General features: G+C 41.4%; 1 protein-coding gene across 9 annotated transcripts in view; it reads left to right on the top strand.

Annotated features, from left to right (window-relative positions):
- The window catches only part of Fars2 (phenylalanyl-tRNA synthetase 2, mitochondrial), a 406,536-nt gene that overhangs the window by 119,581 nt on the left and 266,957 nt on the right, over positions 1 to 19,998 (top strand). For all 9 annotated transcript variants that reach the window (XM_051170083.1, XM_051170062.1, XM_051170076.1 and 6 more), the window contains one exon: positions 11,680 to 11,811. In XM_051170083.1, the coding sequence (XP_051026040.1) occupies positions 11,680 to 11,811 (132 nt within the window). The remainder of the gene's footprint in view (positions 1 to 11,679; positions 11,812 to 19,998) is intronic.

The following is a 19,998-nucleotide window of genomic DNA, read 5'->3' on the forward strand; positions in this document are numbered from 1 at the left end:
TTTCAGTCTCCAAATGTGGTTTATTATTTCTTGCTAACATTTCAATTGTACCAGTATCCTAAGAGCGGTCATTATTTTAGAATTAGAAAGAAATAAAATAATGCTTTAGATTATGTTTATGCTCATGGAATTCATCGTTATTTTCCACATCACGACTGCTTTCTGTATATTTTGAACCCTGCATGATGATCATTTCTTTTATAGCATCTAAGATAGGGATTTAAGATTCCTAGAATTTTAATTTCTATTCGAATCCTTCAGTGTTTGCAGCTTTTTTCCCCAGAGCACTGTCTAACATGCACTGATATTTCCCAGTAGAGCATCGCTCGCTCTCATGGTGCAGTTTAGATCAGTAAGTTGAGGGAGAGAGGGGCTGTGCTGCTCTCCTGCTGACCTGGGAGTCCCCACACAGAGCATGCCTCTCGCTGCTGGTGCTGGTCTTTGAAACACATACCTAGTGATGCCCTTCCTGATGTACAAAGAGCTTCCAGCCAGCAGCTCCTCAGGAGACAACATTAACTGCCAGGAGACCCCATGTCCAGAGCCTGAGTCTGGCAGGAGTGTCTTCAACGATGCTGTCTGATGGCTCTTTCTCCCTCTGTAAGTGCAAGGCTGACAGTGTCCTGTTCTTCCTCTTAGCTTTAACTTCCTCCTACCATATTGCCCTTCCATCGGTGCTGATCCCTCTCAGATAACCTGCTTGCCAGTTAGAACTGCATAGGAATCAATGTATAGTCCCATTCAGCTGAAACCTTCTAGGGCTCTGTTCTGTGAACAGTGACCCAGTCCAGGGTGAGACTGTGAGGTAATGGTAATAAAGGCAACATGCCTTGAACATTTTGTCTTGTTTTCTCTATTCATAAATCCCTATTAGTGTAAAGGCAGTAAAAGTGATGGAGGCTACTAGGTCCCTAAGTGTTCTACTTTGTTCATAAAATTGAATTCAGTGTAAAATACTTTAATCATTTCACATTAATAGACTTTAAACCTGCTGTTTTCTGCTGACTGTTATGGTCCAATTTGGAGAAGGTTGTTTTCTTACTTTTTATATTGTTCTGTTAAAATAGTCTGGCCAAAGCAGCTCAAGAAAGAGTTTATTTCGACTTATGATTCAACAGGGCTAGATGTCCATAATGGCAGGGAGGAACGGTGGCAGGAGCAGGAAGCTGAGAGATCACATCTCAGCTGCACACAGGAAGCAGGGAAAAGGAACAGGAAGCTGCGTGAGGCTATGAACATTCAAAGACTGCCCTCAGTGATGTATGTTCTCCAGCAAGGCTGACCCTTTTAAAGATTCCTAACTTCCCTCAATAATGCTCCCAACTGGGCACCAGGTGTTTGGATACATGAATCTATGGCAGTGGTTCTCAGCCTTCCTATTGCCATGAGCCTTGAATACAGTTCCTCAAGTTATGGTGACCCTCAACCATAAAATTTTTTATGTTGCTACTTCATAACTGTAATTTTGATACTCCCATGAGTTGTAATGTAAATATCTAATATACAGGATATCTGATATGTGCTCCCCAAAGGGTAACAACTCACAGGTTGAGAACTGCTGGTCTGTGATGATGCATTTCTCATCTATACCATGACAATTGTTTTCAGAATACTCCTAGATAGTAAAGTAACAAATCATTCTTTGCATTAAGCAGTGTTCACTCAACTGTGCTCATTGTAGCTTGTTGTAATCCACAACAGGATGTATTTTACAGTAAAACCATCCAATGTGTTTAGCCTCTCCAAGGCCTAGGATTGCTATGCAATGGAGATGTGACTTGCCTTGCATTGTCGTCATGGGATTCAGATTGCAGATTCAGATATTTCTATCACTTCCTCTCTTTCCGGGATCTAGTTATAAGTACTTTATCCTTTGGAATTCCTCCTTCTGTTCATTATCTTTGCCTGTTTTGTTCCTTCTGTCTTAAGTTGTATATGTCAAGTTGCCATGCCTTCAAATGCACCTCTTCTTTCTTCCACAAGGTCAACTTTGCTAATAATTCTGTCCTGTATGTTTTTTTTTTTTTAGCACATGCATGATGTGATGAGAATCTTCTTAAATATCTTTCCAGTATCTACATAACATATCCAGTCTGTGCTTTAGCTTCTTGTACATACTGGATATCACTAGAATATTTATTTTAGTGTCTTTGTTGTCTGCTTCTGTCACCTGTCAGTTTTTGGTAAGTTGCTATTGAGTTTTCTGTACCTACATTTTTCTTGTTTGAATGCCAGGTGATTATTTATGTGATACTAGCATTGCTTATTTCACCTTGTATGCACTGGGTAATTGTGTATCTAACCAGTGCCCAGAAGCTTGTTTTGGGATTATTCAAACACACTCAGATCCATTTATGATCTTCTTTTCATTCTTTTTTTTGTTAAGACTGGCATAGTGTTTAGAATGTGATTGTTTTACCCCATTACTGATGCAGGACCTGTTGAGTACTATGTCAGACAGTTAACCAGGGCATTTGGCTCCTGGGGCCTGGCACCATTCTTGGTCCTGTGGAAGCATCATTCTCCATAATCCTTTGTGTGGTTCTCTTCCTGGCTGCAGATGGCTTATTCAGGGTTCACACAGTAGTTTGCATTACACTGAGGGTGATGCTTTGCTGATCCATGGAGCTTGTCAATCTGTGTCTCTCCTTCCCTCTACATTCTGTCCTATGCACCTCAGTCTTCCCAAGTTGTCTAGACTTCTAGCTTTGTCTCCGTAACTCAGAGATTGCTGTTCTGTTCCTGCTTTCTTCCTGGAGAGGAATTCTCACTCTCAGAGACAAGCGTCCTGGTTTCCCTGGTATCTATTGTTTTTAATGACATTATTATGTGCATGTTTGCCCTGCCTTTCCATGGATCCTGTGTATTCAACTTGTGTGGGTCAAACTATTTGTTCAAAAAGTTGCTTCTGTACTTACATGTACAGATGTTTTCTTCTTGGCATTATTCCCTAAGGAAAATGCTTTTTTTTGCTATTATTCTCTAAGCAATCCCTTAACAATGGTTGACATAGGCTTACATGTTTTCATTACAGCGATCTAGAGCAGGATTTAAGAACCTGTTGACCCACTGATGTAGACAGGAAGGGAATCCAGGCTCTTGCCATGTCTAAACCTACTGCTCCTCAGAGCCACAGCCCCCGGCTGTATTTGGGTGGTAGTTTTTTTTTTTTTTTTTTTTTTTTTTTTCATCTTTTACACACCACCATAGAATTCATCTTGTTGTCGCCTCTGAGGAAGCTTTTAGCACACCTCAGTCCCAAGCTATCAGTATGTCCTCTGCAGAGGCCGAGCTCAGAACGCTTCCTGGCTGTGGAACTACAGCTGCAGAGCTTGTTCTGGCCTCTCACTGCGCCTCATTTCTCTTCTGTTTCTGGCCCTCAGAGTTGTTTCTCTTGTCTCTAAGATTAGCCTATGTCTCCCCTTCCTCATTTTTGTTTTATCTGTTATTCTTTTTTGATAGTTATTAAAAGGACCCACAAAATGGTCTTATAAGTGCCATTTGGATGGGTGCTGAGCTAATGTCTTTTTCTTGTTGTTTTGTTTTTGTGGAGGTGGAAGGCAGCATGGGAGGCTGCAGTCTAATGTACTTGGTGCTGGTCTTGGTCTGGAAACTTAACTTCATAGCAGTGTAAGCCCTGTTTCCTTCACCTGTGAAAGGGACATAATAGTTGCTGTGTTTGGAGGTGCTAGCCTTCTATAGTATAGCAGTGAGAGAAGGCATGTGAGATGTGTACACGGTGCCTGATATGTACGAACTGGACAACAAATGCCATTTGCCTTGGGGACACACAGTTTAGAAGTGTCCTTTTCATCGTCTATAAGGATGACAATGGGGCTTTATTACCATTGCTTTCAGTGCTACCAGTGGCCAGGCCCTATGCTGTGCCCTCTGCGTGCTTCCCTTACTAAACTGTCACTTAGATGAGTTAAGACATCAAGATGGTGAGGTAGAAACACAGTGGAGCTGGGATGTGATGGCTCTGTGATAGCTATTGGCAGCTAGGCTGCCCACCTGTACTCTTTGCGATCATTCTGGAGTGAGGTTAATTTTCTTTTAGCCTGCATTGTGGAGGAGTACTGGACTCAAAGGACCCACGCTTGCCTCAGAGTAGGGTACTATTAGGCTCTTCCTTCTGCTGTGTAATAAGCAGCCATGGAGTATGAGTCACTATTCCCAGCACCTCTGACTACATATTCACTATTTAAAGTGCTGGTGGCCATTTCTCTCTTCATGGTGAGTTGGAGATGTGAATCTCTCTTGGAGATCCTAGTCTTAATCTAGAGGAATGCTATGAAGAGGGCTCCCAGGGCAATTCCCTTAAACATAGACCAACAGCTGTGGGATCACCTGCACATCACCAGTGGTGGGGAGTTGCTAGCCTTTATATTTCTCCGATATTCTGTACATGTATTAGCAGAAGGATTACTGTGGCTGACACAGCACTAACATCTGGTGCATGCTCGGAGAGATCTACACCAACGGACTTCATGCCATGGTGGTGGTTTGCCTTGGCTTTGTGGTAGGAATGCTTGATCCCCTTAGCCGTCTTCAGTATTGGACTCCCTGGCGAGTGGCTGGGTGGATGTGAAGGATGTAGGACGTATGCTGCATCGCTACAATGGGGGCATTGGCAGGTTTGCGAGGCCCTAGGTGGGGATGGGTTTTTATTGCTTTGGGAATGGAAGTCACACTCATATTCCCATAAGGATGCTTCGGAGAGTAAACATGCCTCCTCTTCCTCATAACCACTAGTAACCCAGTTGCTAATTCTGGAAGACACTCTTTCTTGCTAGGGGAAAGACAAGGGCTGCATGCAGAGAGCAAGTGGCCAAGGAGGCAGCAGGAACCTGAGGGTCCTCTTCACACTGGCTGTATCACTTGCCTCAGGGGACTCAGACTGAACCCTTTTACCTTTTTAAATTTTTTTAAAAAAAAATCTTATCAGCAGTTCTGTGGATCATCATCTGGGGCCGGAACTCCAATTTGACACTGCCACTCACTAGTTACAATTCTTGGCTTCTGTGAAAAGCATTGAGATAATGTTAATGTAAAACATTACATAACATCTAAAGAGGACTACTCAGCAATACTTATTCCAGTTGTTGACACCCTTTTTCTTGGGCCCAGGAGCGTGTTTTGTTGTAGCATTGCTTTGAATAACAAAATACTGTCTATGCAGTAAGTACGTATCAGTCAGGAGCTTCTGTGGACTTGCCTTGTGTAGTACTTTGGAGGAATGAGGCAGGAAATGAGTGAGTATTCTGCTTCATGCCTCCAGCATGAAGACACCATGGTGAAGGATGGTGTGGTGAGGATTCTGTTTTTACCCAAGAAAAGACGGAAAATTGAAATGGATATTTGTATTTGCTTATACCTGACAATTAATGGAAGTTATAAGTTTACTGTAAGGGTTCAGGAGAGCAAAAGGGACAGAGGGAGGGATGTGAGGAGGCTCCTAACTGAAGGCCTGGTATGTAGTTGTATTTATCCTTTTAGAACATTTTGATTCTGAACCCTGCCAGTGTATTATCTAACCAAGAAAAGATTATAAAAAAAGAAAGAAAGAAAGAAAGAAAGAAAGAAAGAAAGAAAGAAAGAAAATTGTTGAAGTAGAACACTGCTGAGATGTCTGAGAAGCATGGCCTTCATGGTCATTATTGCACACTCTGCTCAAGGACTATGGGATCCTGGGAAATAGGGGAGATGAACTGCCAGGTGCCTTTGCCAGTGGGGCTGAGTTATTTCCCTGGCTACTCTGGTTTTCTAGAATACTGCCAATTAAAAAAATATTCCTATTACATTTATTTCTTTGGAAGTATATATGTGTGCCACAGTGCATTTGTGTATGTCAGAGGACAGCTTGAAGGAATGTTACCTCTGTCCATTACAGGGTTCCTGAGGATCAAACTCAGGCCTTCAGCTTGGTGGCCAGTTTTCCTACCTGCTGAGCCATTTCACCAATCCAGTGCCATTTTTCTAGATGCTTACTTCCAGCCAGAGTGTGCCCTCTGTCTTGTTTGCTCCACCTTCTTTTACTATGGTGGATGCTTGCTTCATGCTATTCAGAATGCAGCCAGTGCCACTGCTTTACATTACTGCATTTCACTAGTTATACCTGGTACCACCCGAGCAAAGACCGATTGGAAATTTAATGCCACACACAGGGATTAATAGCATGCCTGTAGTCAGCTTTAAAAATTATTTGCTCCAGTTGAGGGTGGCCTTGGAAGGATGTGGGAAACCCTTGTTATATGCTTAGTTTAGGCAGCCTTTCACATTTAGATTCTACTTCCTGTGGAAGGAGTTCTCATGGCAGAGTCCCATCTTAACTATGATGGGTCTAGGAGCTAGCAGGAGACTCGGTTTAGTCTTTTACTCAGGGAGGTTGAATGTGGTTATTTATTAAGTATGGGATCTGTTGTGAAGGTGAGAGGCCGATAGAATGGAAAGACCACCATCCTGATACGTGTGCCTGTCAAAGTGCTAGAAATCCTAGCAAAGGAAGGTGGAAAGTTCCCCACCCACCCCAACACTGCTTCTCCAGTTGGTCTTGCTGAGAATGTAGCAGTTGGGAGGCTGCTGCCTGGGTGCATTGTGGTGTAGCCTTTCCTGGTCCCTTGTCTTCTGGAGCAGTAGGATAGGTAATGTAGCCTCTCAGAGGTGATAAAAAGTGGAGTTCTTATGGTCCTTTTTCCATTGGCTCATGTCACTGGCCACAAGGAGTTTCTGTTCACAGTTCCATATGTACCCACCTCAAGGGTTCTTTTAACTCTGCAGCCCCCACTCCTTGTAGTCTGTGTCTATACCTAATCTGAGGCACTTGTCTCCTGAGAGAACTAGGCTTCCCGTTGTGTCTTTCCTCAAAACCTCTGCCTGTAACAGTTGTCTTCACACAACATGGAGATACAGCAGCTGGACCCACAAGGGTGAATTAATTTATCTTTGAAATTGGAGGCTTGAACTCAAGTCTGCCTTTCTGATGAAATGGTCTTTCTCTAGTCAACCCTAGCCTGAAAGTTCAGGGGTGTGTTTTTGGACGACAGCCTTTATGCATAGTGCTCTGAAGCTGATTTGAAAATACCTGTGCGTTATTTATAAATGTAAGTTACCATGCCTCTGTGCCAAGAGAAAAGACAGATGAAAGAGAAAAAACCCGGGCATGATTTTTCAGTAGCTATATCACCATAATTTCCTTTGAGTACCCCAGTGAGATTGGTACTATCAGATCTTTGTGATTTGGACATGCCTAGCCCCAAATATGTAATTTTACATCTGATACTTGACATGTGAAATAAGCTGTACTTTCAGCTAGTTCTTAATATTATATTGTTAATATAGAAAGCATGCCAATGTGCTTGTAAAATTGGAGTTGATACGTGAGTTTTGAGGTCATTAATAAAAGCAAAGAAAAAGGTATATATTTTGGTGTTAATACCAAAGTACCTAATAAATTACTTAAGAAATAATCTTGAAAGTGTGTGACAAAAACCAAGAAGAAAATAGTGCTAATGTCTTAAGTTTTCTATAGTGATTCTGTTAGCAGTGTTTAAAAATAACTATTGTTCACAAGTCAAAGTAATAAGTTCAAATTACTCAAATATATAAGAAAATATGGCATTTTGCCAATATTATCATTCACTAATATAATTTACATTGTTATAATCACTACTTAGGTTTGAAATTGAGCCACAGTCTGCTTAAAAGTGGGGTTTGGCAGATCTGGCCCTTTGGCTGCTTATGCAAAGGAGGGTAAAGTAGCAACAAAGAAAGTGCTTAGACTTGGTGGAGCAGAGGACATGGATGGTGTGGGGGCTCAGAATGCTCTGCATGTCAGTAGAGGATCTGAGGCAGTGCCTGCATCCAAAACTTCCTGGTCAGTAGGCGTACCTGTGGCCCACCTGTGTCTTCTGAAGTCTATTGTGCCCTACAGGCTCTGTTATAGAGATCACTAGCATTTGTGCCTGTGGGCTTTGGAAAGCTTTGGTTGGATTTCCTGCCCAGGTGTGCTTTGCTCTAGGCAGGAATGCAGCAGTTTCCTTCATTTCTGCTGAAAATGACACCTGTAGGGTGATTGAGGAAAAGAAACTGAAGATCATGGTGGCCAGGGTCTTAAGCCTTAAAAGAGGTAGGTAAGATGTAAAGTGCCCAAAAAAGCCATACAGATTTGTTCACTATTTCAGAAAAATTCAATCCAAACAGAAAATTTCCCTTTATAGTTATAGAAGAAATGATAAAAACCTGAAGCCTTGTACTAATAGGAGTCCTGGAGGCAAGAGATCTCAGGCCTCCTTCCTTTGCTGTGATGGCACTAATCCCCGCCCCCAGTGCAGCCAAATCCCTGCCACCACACCCACACCCCTGTCTCCATGAGGCCCTTTCTCCTCTGAGCCTCTACAGAGGAGACATTGTTATTATTTTGAGTGCTAACTGATGTCCCTAGAGTACAGGCATACCTATGCTAAAGGCTCTGCAAGGCTGATCAGAAGCCCTTGAACATGGAGAGTTAGAATTGCAATCCAGAGTCAAAGTACGTTGGATTATCTCCACCACCTTTAATAGCCACAGTGTCCACCTGTGGGTCTCATATAGCTTCCTTTGACTGTCACGACAAACCGTTTTGAGAGGTATTAACTTCACAGACCACAGGTTTCCACCAAACCCCGAGTGTCATTCTCTAGAGTCTGAAGCCTATAGTGGAGATTTCCGCACTTTGATGTTTCCACTACTTTACTTGAAAAGTATCTTGATGCAGGACTTTCTTTGGTTATGTAATTATAAAAATAGTCATGAAAGTATGTTCACATTAGAACATGGAATTTGAGCTTATCTGGATCTGTGTTTCTGGGTCATGGTCATTTGTATTTACCCTAAAAATAAACTCTTCTCTTTTCCTTTTGAGGGGAGATCTGTACTTTGCATTGCCAGCCATATAAATGGAACTTTAGTTATCCTGCTCAAACAGTTTTTTTTTAAAGGTCACAGAATAAAATTGATTTGTGTAGAATCCTCTTAATATGTTAAAGGCACTTAGGTAATAATTATATGGTAATGATTATGATGTAAATCTGGAGTGGCATTTTTGGTAGAATTCAATCCAACTATAAAAGGCCATTCATGCCTATGTTGTTTTCATTAACTGCTTTCATTATATGACCTATGCCTATCTGTCAGGAGTTACAAGGGCCATAAAATGTTTTTTGTTTTCTTCTTGTCTACCCATTGACAGCTTTCTGTCTGGAGGCCTCACACACTTCTTCTTGCTAGCAGGATGGTCTCTTGTGCTTTTACAAGAAATGTTTCTAGGGGATTGTGGGGCTTACACATGGGCAAGTGCACAGGCTTATGCAGCTCTTCTTTGAGTGCAGCTGCAGATCAGCAATTGCTGGCACATGCAACTTCTCCTCATCTGTTCTGGCTTCAACAGATGACCTGTAGACATTTTGCCAGTCTCCCACAGCAGCGAGGCTTTCCTAGTGCATCAGAAAGAGATGGCTGGATCGCTGCAGCACTAGAAATGAGTGTTGCTACATGCAGCAGTATAGAAAGTCTTAAGACTGACCATGACAACAGCATTGTGTATGCTGTAATGCTTTTAAAATCCTAGGGGATGCCAGTGCCATCAAAGTGATGGAAAATATTGTTATGAATATGGGGATCTAGGGTATAAGATATTTTATTACTGCTATTATTTTACAGTACTAGGTTTGGGCCCAGGGAACTCATATACTAGTTAAACACTCTACCAGCGAGCTACATCCCCAGGAAGTTTTTAAAAAGTTATTTTAAAACAGGATCTTGCTAAGTTGTCCATACTGTCTTTAAACTTGATATCTTCCTGTTTCAGTCTCCTAGATAATCTGTGATTACAGGGGTGTGTCTGTATTCCTGTCTGCCTCTAACTTGAATGTGGTTACAGAGTCACATGTGTATACATCTGTCAATATCTGTTAGATTCTGTACTTTATTCATGTGTAGTATAACGTCTTTCAGAATATCTATGTCTGTCTGTCTGTCTGTCTATCTATCTATCTATCTATCTATCTATCTATCTATCTACCTATCTATCTATCAATCAAACTTGTGGACAGTTCTCCAACCTTTGCCTCCTAAATGCCGGGATTACATGTGGTCCCATGCCATCACTTCAGGCTTTTAGCTTGAGTTCATTGATGATCATGCTTAGGGATTTAGAGTAGAGCAGACTGGGTTTGCCTCAGTCGCCTGCCCTAGTTGTGTGAGTTTGGTAGCTCTCTCTGTTTGGGTCTTCTTTCTCTGTGAAACATGACTGTAGAGTTACAGTGAGTGCTCAGGAAGTGGAAACACTCACTAGCACTTCCAGGATTCAAAGCCAGATAGTCTTGAGCAAAAAATTAAGAATGTCTTTAATTCACAGGGGAATGGTTTCTGTTGGAGTTGTCAGAAAGAGGAAGATGACAGGACTGTCCTAGGGAGGGATAGGAACTCTAATGACTGTGTATCTTCTGTGTTCCTGTAGGTGACTTCTCATCTGCTTACAGGTCACCACTGCTCTTCTCAGGCATCAGTGTTTGAGTTCATTAATCTTTTTCTTTTGCTAAATAATGAGATCATTGCTCAAAAGTACCATATTGTGTATTGTGTATTGTGTATTGAAGATCAATTCTGACGTTTTGTAGGTATTGCTTTTTGTTTTTTAATATTTAGATATATTTGCCATTCACTGTAGGAAAATTGATATTTTAAAATAATTTGTTAAATTTGAAAGACTTTGTTTGATTAACTTGCTGTTAGCTGTTAATTTATAAAACTGTCAACATGTACTTCTAAGAGAGGAAAAGTTGGTCCCATTTTTCTCAGCTAGGTATTGAGGTTTGTGCAAACAACTCAGAGACTATGGATCTCTGAAGACAAGGGTTTGTTGATGCACTGCAGATGTTAGCCAGAGAACAGACCAGTTTCTACAGTAAGCCCTCAGACTCCCAGCAGCGGGACTAGGGAGCTTGTGGAAATAGGGCTCTGGGCCAGATAGAAGGGCATTTTTTGATGACCAAGTTTGAGGAAGGCCTATAGAGTAGAAGGACAATATTATGCTAGACAAAAAGAGTTTAGGATTAGAGGGCTTTCTGTAGGGAGTAGTTTGCTGCTCTGGATTAGTCATTTCAACAGCTCAGAATGGTTATATGTGCATTGGCTTAGTGAGGACACTGAGCTGGCGTCAGCATGCTGGATTTCAAGTCAGCAGTGTCAACATCTGCCCAGAAAGGGAGCCCCCTGCACAATTGGTTCACACTCTGTTCTCTCTGCATAACCATCCTTAGGCCTTTGTAGTTGAACTTAGGACATCTCAGGATTTTTATATATAGATTTGGAGGGCAGTCTTGTGAAAGTTTAGTTTCTTTAACCCTGACATGCCACTGTCACTTATAGAAACGAACACAATCACCCACTTTTTCCTGGTCGTGGACTGATTTCAGGGTCCTGACATGGCACGTGATTTTTTTTGTTTGTTTTTTGAAAAGACATGTCTAGTTTTTCTTTAAAAGTTTGCAGATTTTTGTCTTGCCCCATATTAGCTTGTTAGCTGTTTGTTAGATTCAGAATGTTGCAATTGAGGTTGTAAGGTAAAGGGCAAACATGACCACAAGTGAGGGTATACCGCCCTATGACTCAATATGCCTTTCCTCTGGGTCTCTGCAGGGCTCGAGGTCCGCTGGGTGGACTGCTACTTTCCCTTTACGCATCCTTCTTTTGAGATGGAGATCAATTTCCATGGAGAATGGCTTGAAGTCCTTGGCTGTGGAGTGATGGAACAGCAGCTTGTCAATTCTGGTAAGAAAAAAAGTTATACTGGACTTAGAGGTTTCCTAGAGGACCCCTCTATTCTCATGTGATCTCATTTGCATAGTCATCTGCAGCTGTGTCACCAAGGGCAGTGTCACTGCCTCTCTGAGAAAGCTCACAAGACCATCTCTGATGTTCTACTTGTCACTCCTCATTTTGCAAATGAGTCTTAACTTTGGAGATCTGCTGTGGCAGCTCTGGGCAGCTAGATTTGGATCTTAGGAATCTGTACTCCTTAGGGGCGGTGTGTGTGTGTATGTGTGTGTGTGTGTGTGTGTGTGTGTGTGTGTGTGTGTGTGTGTGTGTGTTGGCATTGTAATTCCTCCAAAGGCATTTAGATATGTCATATGTCACATGAGTGCCGTTTGTCTTCCCAGCTTCAAGAATAAAGCTAATATATGATCCTCTTTTGTTCTTATTGCATTCAGTTTAGTAGCCAGAATTCAGGAGAGATTTTATAATTATACTAGAGCACAAACTGAGACCACATAGGCCCATGTTGCCTCGTGGCTCCTCACTGTGTATTGCCGTCAAATGAGGGAATGTGTAAAGACATGGTAACTGATTGATTTCTAACTAAACTTGAGAAAGTTCTTTGCAACTCTTTTCGGGGGGCTCATTGCCTAATAAAAAATCATACCATTTAGACTTGGTTTCAGAGCTGTGTGTTTTTAAAGTATCACTATCTGAATTTAATTATAAAAGCATTTTTTGAGGGCTATGGATGTAGCCTGGTTGGACAAAGCTTCCCTATTATGCATAAAGTGCTGCATTTGACCCCCAGCATAAAACTGAGCGTGGTGATGTAGGCCTGTAACCTTCAGGACGTAGGAGAAGAAGGATCAAGGACTTCTTCAGCTACGTAGTGAGTCCAGCACCAGCCTATGATACATGAGGCAGTCCCAAATCCCAAATAAATATGTATATGTATGTAGGCATATATCGTGGAGTCTCATTTTCTTAGTGGAAGTTGAGAAATTAGGCAGTGAAGCACCAAACAGAGAGGGACTGGTGTGGACTGTCACCTGCTCAGTGTCCTCCACAGTGTTCCTCTCTCTCTACATTTTGGCCCTGGAAGAAGGGCATTTGCACTGTAGTCTTAGAAGGCAGTTTTGGCTTAGGTTGGATGCAGAGCCTTCTGCCTCAGGGTACACAAGAGGAAATCGTTCTTGGTGACTAATACATTTGGACAGATGATGATTAAAGGCGTGGTACCAGGCCATGATGGGGTGGGACAGAAGACAGAAAGTAGCATGTAAGAGGCTGGATGCCTGGTCTCTCGTCTTATTCTTGTTACTGAGTGAGGCCTACTTTCTCTGCTAGTCAGTTATTAAAGTGAATAATTTTGAAAAAGAAAACGTTTGTTCCCAAGATGCCAGATGTAAGGATCTCTAATATCGTTATGTGAAAATAGGGTTATAGAGTATTTATGTGATCACAAAGTAGATAGTCCAGAAAGGGAAAGGGGCTTAAAAGCATGGTGTACAGATCTACCTGCTGCCCATCAACGGGTGTGCCTGTGGCTCTTCAAAGGATACATATGCAGGGAATGATGCTGCTTGGTTTTTCTGAAAGTGGAATCTTGAGTCTTTAAATCTACGGTCACTCATCAGACAACTATGCAGACCTGCATGGATGTTTCAGCATGTTTCAAGTAGCCCAAAGTCTTCCAGTTCCTGGAAAGCTACCTAAACAATTGTCGTATCTTAAGGCAGTAACTGTATCTCAGTAATGTTACTATTAACAAAGCCCATGAGTATTCCATATAGATATCTAACCTCAAAAATTGATGATGACACAAATGACTTGAAGTCAGGGAAACCCAAGTATTTGTTCAGGTTTCCCCTGGCTTTGCTTGACGGCTCCTCTGTCTGCAGGGACTCTCTGCACAGGGACGAATGCCTCATAGACACCTTTCAAAGTTAAGTAAAACTGACCTAGGGATGAAGGTTAGAAATTAGAGCTTCAGAGTAAATAAATGTCCTGAGTTGCCCTAGGGGGCCTAAAAATTCAGCCTGATTGTTAAAGGTCTTATCTGCAACAGCTGAATACACCTGGCTCATGTTCTGTGGTCCTTGATTTTCTTGTAGTTGTAGTGGACCCCAGGATGCCATCTGTAAAGTCCCTATATCAAAACCAGTTGAGGTAATGCATGAAAGTGTTTAGGGAAAAATTTGACCCACAGTAACAGTACAGTAAAGATTAATTGCCCATATTGCAATATCCAGAATTTTGCTAATGGTTAGAGCCATTTATCAACAATCAAGTTGTTGCCCAGTTATGTGCATGAAATGTAAGTATCTTAAAGAGAGGGAGACTAAAGCAGTGGAAGGAGAGATGGTATTATAAAAGGCGGGCTGTGCAGGGCTTACTGCTTACATTTGAAGTCATGTATAAGAACACAAAACCAGTTTGTCATACTAACTTCTCCTGATGATTTGACTTACCTCCTGCCCTGACTGCTGATGTCTTTAGGACAGTATTGCATTGTGTCCCACTACTACAGTTTCCCACGGGGATGACCCAGGCTGCTTCTGTCTATTCATATAGGATGTGGGATACAAACATCTAAAGCTATCACTGGAGATGAGGGCTGTCTATGATTGTGCTAGGAAGGAATTTATCATTCATTGAACCCTTGTGAGGTTTACATAGATGAAGGCAGGAAGGAATGTTTGTGGTGGAAAATAACTTAAAACACAAATTCTGCTTCTCCTATCGCTAATTGTGGTGGTCACCTTGACTACATCTAGAATAGACTAAAAACCTAAGCAGCTGGAAACACCTGTGAGAGATTTCCTTGATTGGATCATTTGAGGTGGGATGGCTCACCCTAAATCTGGGCCACACATGAAAGGACATGGAAAGAGGAAGCTTTCTCATTATGCCTGCTTGCCCTCACTCTCCCTGGTAAGCTCATATATCCTGTTACTGAGGTACTTCTTCACTGGAGTGAGAACCTACCTCTAGATTTCAACATAGAATCAAGACCAGCTAAGACATCCGGCCTCATAGGCTGAACAACTACTGGATTTCTATCAGGAGATGGTGATTGCTGGACTGCCAGACATTAGTCTATAAGCCACTGCAATAAATACTCTCTAACATACATTTTCCTTCTACCAGTTCTTTTCCTTTAGAGAACTCTGACATATAATTTCCTTGCCTCCTTGTTGAAATGTGAAATGGATTCTTGGGAACCTTTGTAAATCCATTCATTATTAGTTTCTGTTGTTAAACAATTATTGTTTGCATATCTATTTCTCTTGCAGTCCTTATAAGGGTAATAGGAAATAGAGTCAGTATTGTCCCTTCGAGACTGTCCCAACCCACAGACATAAAAACAACAGCTGTACCCCGTGGTAAGGATTTATAGCAGCAATGACAGCACGCGCAGTGAGACAAGATCGTGTCAGCAATTCTCAGGATGGAGCACGCAGGATGAGAGGTTGGCAGCTCATGTCTCCAGATAAGTTAGTTTCCTTTTCCCCAGGAATTATGTTTACTGCATCCCAGTCTGCTTCCTGTTGTGCTTTCCCTGTGTTGATGTGAGTCTGTTTCTTGTCTGCCCGTCTTTGGTAGCTCATCTCTGCAGTCTCTATATGGTTCAGTGTTAGTGATCTAAGCTGATCAGCTTCCTAAAGGGCATCAGCCTTGGTACAGTCTTGGCCTGTGGGGTACACTGGACATGCTGTTCATAATAGCATTTTTAAAAAATGCTAGACACGGTATGAGACCAAGAGGTTACAAAAATAAGAAAAAGTACATTTTCCTTGTAAAAACACACGTAAAAGAACCAGATGTCTTCCAAAACTCATGCATTAAAGATTGTTTCCCAGGTTGGTGCTCTTGAATGGGGGATGTATTGGCAGGAAGTTAGGCCACTGAACACATGGCCTGCAAGGGGTTTAGTCTCCTTCCTGTCTCTGACCTCTATGATGTGAGTACTCTGCCCCAGGTTCTTACCACAGTGTGCTACGGCCGTACCCCTAGTCTAAAACACTGAGCCAACCAACCAGGAACTTATACCTCTCAAACTGTGAGTCCCAGCATGCTTTGAAAATGCTGTGTTTGGGAAAAATTGAATGTTCCCTAATTTTGATAGATGCTTTTATAACCACAGTAAATTAAACAATATTTTCATTGTCATCATGTTTGCTCTTGATCTTTTTTGTGATCTGCCCCACTCACAGCCCTGTCTTGTTACTGATTGCGAGTGCCATTTCAACTTTTCTTCTGTAGTATGTTCTGTAAATGCTGTCATGTTGCCAGAAGAAGTCTTCATATGTGGCTTCTTTTACTTAGCACACAGCAGTTTTGAGTTGTCCCTCTGGCATCAGTCAGTGCTTTTCATTTTGAATAGTGTTCCACTGTGTAGACACACTTCAATCTCTTTACCCATTCTTCTTTTGATGGGTGTTTAGATTGCTCCATAGTTTGAGGCAGTTAAGTATGACGCTGCTGTAAGTATTTGTGTAAATGCCTTTGTGTGGACATGTTTCTGTTTTAGAAAAGACATCTATAGTAGAATGTTTTATAAGTGTCAGTGACATCCGAGTAATTGCCTAGCGCTGCTCACCTTCTCCATGCCTGCTGATTTTCCCCTTGTAATATTCTATCAGAGATTAGGAATACTCCTGCTGCGATATGGACTTCTATTTTTTACCCTTTAATCCTGGCAATTTTCCTTATGTCTTTTGCAATTGTTAATTGGTTATTTTTTCATCTGGCATGTTTTGCAGAGGAGATGTTCCTTTCATCCTTCTGAGATACACATCTTTATATGTCATAATTCTTTCTTGAAGTGTATTTATGTCAGAATACTATATACCCATTTCTCCTTATTTACCTTTTTATTGTCACAGTAACATTTATCAAGCCTGCCTCCATTGAAAACAGCATGATACAGTGTGCAGTCAGCTCTTTCTACTTCTTTTCCCGTGGTGTGGAATTTTCCTTCCTTCTTGTAGGCTACTCTGCTGGGCATAAATTTCTTGCTTTATCTGAGCATACATTTCTTTATTCTTCATCATGAAGGGTATTTTTACTGAACATTGAATTATAGATTGGTGGCTATTTCCTTTCTCTTAGCAATTTAAAACTGTTTCTTCTGCCTGTGGTTAAATGAAAAACAACAACAGCAACAACAAAACAGAATTTCAATCCCATAATAATTGTTCCTCTATGTATACAATACCATGTCTTATTTATTTATTTTTAGCTACTTTCAGGATTTAAAAAAATATTTATTTTTATGTATTTGAATGCTCTATCTGCATATACACCTGCATGACAGAAGTGGACACTAGATCACATTATAGATGGTTGTGAGCCACCATGTGGTTGCTGGGACTTGAACTCAGGACCTCTGGAAGAGCAGACAGTGCTCTTAACCTCTGAGCCATCTCTCCAGCCCTCAGGTTTGTTTGTTTGTTTGTTTGGTTTTGGGTTTTTTTTTTTTGCATTTTTGTTTTACTCAAATATTTTTCTTCCCCCACCCCCAGACCTTGTAATTCTGCTTTTCTTTTATTTAAACACAAACACAAACACACGCACACGCCTGTTTTATTTACATGTATGTTAATTCATTAGTTGCATGCCTGGTGTCTACAGAGGCCAGAAGAGGGTGTCAGACTCCCTAGAGATAGAGTTAAAGATTGTTGTGAGCCAAAATGTCTTTTGGTGCTAGGAGCCAAATCTGGGTCCTCTGGGTGAACTGCTGGATCTCCCCTCTCTCTTTTCTTTCTCTTCCTCTGATTTTGAGTTCCGGTAAGCATTATGGAATAACCTCATGTCCTCATGTTAACTGGCTGTATCTTCTTTTGTCTCCATTTTGCTGCACTGGTCATCAAATAACTTTCTTCTGTAACATTTTTGTTCCTACTGTAGTTGACATTTGCTTGTGTTTTGCAGTTTCCATCTTCTGCTGAGAAGACCTGTATTATCATTTGTACCAAATGAATTATCCTTAGAGCAAAATTACAATGGTCATTTTAAAGAATGTGCTTGGTAATTTCAATACCTGTTCATCTTGAGACTGATGTCTGCGTGGAATAGATTGTTCAGGCCTGCTTTTTGCCCTGATTGTGTTTTGTGTGCGAGCACCTCAAAGGGGAATTGTGTACGTGTTTGTCTGATTATATTCCTGTGACAACTGTTGGGATTTTAATAGGTGAGGAGCATGGGGTTTGACTTGTTTTTGTGTGCACGATTCATGTCTTTGATGTGCTAATCTCAGAACTTTGGACATTAGTCTGAAACATGGGAGAGAGGCCACTCAACTTTGCTGGACTGGTTTGCGCATGTGCCGCTCAGGTGTTTGACTGACACCTGGGATGAGGATTTTCTCTACACATTGAACCAAAACACCTGCTTCTGACCCTCTCGCTGTGTCAGTTGTCTCTGTCCAGCTCACATAAACCCTCAGCCTCACACACAGACTCGAGGCTCTGTCTATCTTGTATTGCCTGCGATGCCTGGGCCTCTGCAGTGGGAATCACCTTTGCAACAAAACTAGCATAAGGGGAACCAACCAACCAACAAACAAACAAGAGTGAAGAAACGCATGCTGCGTGGATCACGTTGGCAGGTTTTGATGACCCTTCATTTTCTTCCCTCTGTGCTTGCTTCCCAGAGTACTCCACTGGCTGGGCTGTGTGCATGCCCAGAGCTTTTATTTTTAATTTGAGGCTTAGGTACACTGTAGTGACCTATATGTGAGACTGTGCAGATGCTCCAAGTGAAAGGACACAAATGTGTGTCTGCTACAGAAACGTGTGGTTGTATTGGCACCACTTGCATATTTAATCTGTCAGCATCATTAATCAGGATTCAGGTTAGTGTACTTCTGAGGCAAAGAAAGTTAAGGCTGGCTGAGCGCAGTCTGGCTGCCACCACCCATCTCTCTAACCTTTTCATATTCCTCCCTGCTTTTACATCTTGGCCCTCTTGCTGCCATTACGCAGAGGCCCTAAGTCCTGTGTCCAGATTCTGCCTTATTATGTGTGGGTATTTTTTTTTTTTTTGTGGTGTATTTTCAGTCTGCCTGTTTAGAGATGTCTGTTCAAGTATCGACATAGTGTTTCTCCTTTTTAGAAATAGGTAACCAACTTTTCTGATATAAAAGCAGTCTACAATAACTGAAAAAGAAAGGATCAAGAAGAGATTGAAGTTATTTCTATGGTCACCTAAACCAAATGCCAGAATCTTAAGCATATAAATGAATACAATTATCACATGCCTCTTTATGTTCCATAAAAGTAGAGTCACTCTTTGGATATTATCCTATTTTGTTCATACTGAAAATGGCATGATTGTTCTCATATTGCTGAATATGAACTTTGTTAAAAATGACATGGCATTGTGGTCACTTCTTTGTGGTCACTTCCTTATCAGTGGGCTTTGAAAGTAGTCTTTACACATGTGCCCTTGGACACTTCTTTGTGTCTGGGTGAGCGCATGTAAATAGAATATGTGGCTCTTTCAGTCTATGATGCATGGTAAACACATGCAAAGGAAACACTGTGACAAGGCTTCTGTTCAAGCTGCGCTCATGGGTGACACTGAATGTGATCAGGTACTTAAAATAATGAAGACATTTTGTGCCATTTTAATTCCCTTTGTTCTTGTCACTATTGTGGTTGGCTATGTTTCCAGTAGTTTTTGTTACCTGATATCCTCATGCTTTCTTTTTATTCTCTCCTTTCAAGTTACACTTGTATTTTCTTCTTTCTTGAAAATACCTGTTTTCTCTCTGTGGCTACGTCTTCTTCCCTTTCCTCCTCATCTTCTATCTGCCAACAAGCATTAGTCTACATTTTATTCTACCTTGAGTTTTATTAGGGTTTTGCACAATATATTAACCTGGTTGTACATTTTTGCCAGTGGAGTAACACAGCACATCACTGTGTAATTTGTGTGTGTGACAGTATGCAATCATCTCCAGTGTTTTTAGTTATGGTGTACTATTTTCACACTACGTAAATTCATTTGAGTATGTATGCCACAGTTTATTTGCCTCTTCCTAAAGCATAGCTTATTGGTTGCAGTTTTGGTTGCTCATGGTAAATATTCCTACGCCTCCAGGTGTGTACAGAGTTTTAATTGCAGAGTCAGTTTTCATGACTATTCAGGGCTTTTCTTGTATGTGGTGGGGAGTCAACAAATTGTTTGCAA

The sequence above is a fragment of the Acomys russatus genome, chromosome 3, assembly GCF_903995435.1.
Source record: "Acomys russatus chromosome 3, mAcoRus1.1, whole genome shotgun sequence".
Classification (NCBI taxonomy): Eukaryota; Metazoa; Chordata; class Mammalia; order Rodentia; family Muridae; genus Acomys; species Acomys russatus.